The sequence below is a fragment of the Lotus japonicus genome, chromosome 1 (assembly GCF_012489685.1).
Source record: "Lotus japonicus ecotype B-129 chromosome 1, LjGifu_v1.2".
NCBI classification, from domain to species: Eukaryota; Viridiplantae; Streptophyta; class Magnoliopsida; order Fabales; family Fabaceae; genus Lotus; species Lotus japonicus.
This window is the reverse complement of record NC_080041.1, coordinates 62,409,871-62,411,371: the sequence shown is the minus strand read 5'-3', so window position 1 is coordinate 62,411,371 and position 1,501 is coordinate 62,409,871. Positions and strand designations below refer to the sequence as shown.

At 41.6% G+C, this 1,501-nt stretch overlaps 1 protein-coding gene across 1 annotated transcript; it reads right to left on the bottom strand.

The window, feature by feature from the left end:
• Positions 1-736: 736 nt before the first annotated feature.
• Positions 737-1,153, bottom strand: LOC130741430 (uncharacterized). The gene has a single exon (XM_057594339.1). It carries the CDS (start codon positions 1,151-1,153, stop codon positions 737-739), a length of 417 nt encoding a protein of 138 aa, XP_057450322.1.
• Positions 1,154-1,501: the final 348 nt, after the last annotated feature.

Genomic DNA, 1,501 nt, shown 5'->3' with positions numbered 1-1,501 from the left:
ATGTAAAAAAGAGAACAAGTACAAGAGGTAACAGAAACTGCCAACTTCATGGCTAAGAGAAGGAGGAAGAGTGAAAGAAAGAAAAAAACAAACACAAAAAAAACAAAAGCCAAATACAAGGCCAAAAAGAGTAGAAAAAGCCACAAACAAAGCCAAGCAAAGGCATGTAACCTTAAGGCAACCAAGAATCCATGAAACAACCATGAACCCAATAAATACCCTAGATAATGAACGGAAATGACACGTTCACTCACCACTAGATTTGTGGAGCTAAGTCTTGTATCTCTCACTTAGTGTAATCCAAGAAACAACCATTAACCTAATAAATACCCTAGATAATGAACGGAAATGACACGTTCACCCACCACTAGATTCGTGGAGCTAAGTCTTGTATCTCTCACTTAGTCTAACCCATGGAATTTGGCTAGAGCAACAACAATTACTCATATCTTCTTTCTTCCTTTCTCACTCTGGATATCTGTTATATATCTACACTAAACATATGTTTGCAAATAATTTATTACATTTTATTTTGCATAACAATAACTTAACTATCGATTAACTAATTTACCCCTTTCAACTCACCTTTTATTTTGTAGACCAATAAAATAAAGACACTAATTAGTAATTACATATTCTATAACATGTGGGATCGATTGCTATTTTTGAATAGATTTTCTATGAATTCATCATACTCCCCTTTTCTCCTCGTTTTTGACAGAAAAGTAGGATTTTATTAATCAACTACTAGATCGGACGAAAGAATGTCGTTCAAATCGAACGAACATTCTTCAATCCCTACAAAGCAATAATGTGAAAGAGCGAACATGGCTAAAAAGTCTGCAGCCTGGTTGCTCGTTCGACGTACATGGTCCAAATTAAAATTGCGAAATAAACGGGAAACGACATAACACTCAGAAATCAGTACAGCTAAATAAGAGTAGGAAGGAGCCATTCTCTTCCGAGCCTGAAAAACTACCAAACTATCTGTCTCGACCTCAATCTTCTCAAACCCAAGATCATGAGCAAGATGAAGGCTCCACCGCAGCGCCATGGCCTCCGCAAGAGAAGAAGAAGCCGCTGCCGGCCATTCCGACGACGCCGACGCCAACATCTGACCATGAGAGTTACGAATTATCATGCCAAAGCCCATCAAGCTCCCATGCGGCAAGGCTGCATCAACATTCAGCTTCACTGTTCCTTGTCATGGCGGCTTCCACCTGGTCTGTGACCCACCGACCTCTGTCCCCATACCAGAAGTACCATTACCACCTCTCATTAGCCACCAATCTCGTGCCCCCCTATATCCACCCTAGCCAAGGACCCAGCACGTTCCAACACCTGCCTACGGGACATCCTCTGGCCGTGGAAACACCACTTGTTCCTGCTTTCCCATATAGCATAAAACAGGGTCAGCACCACATCAAAGACCCAATCATCCCGCTGCTGCAGAACCTGCGACAACCACTGAAAAATTGTAAAAACTGATGGAGCATGACGG

Excerpts from the sequence above, each read along its gene's own strand:
- LOC130741430 (XM_057594339.1), bottom strand. The coding sequence starts at position 1,153 with ATGGGCTTTGGCATGATAATTCGTAACTCTCATGGTCAGATGTTGGCG.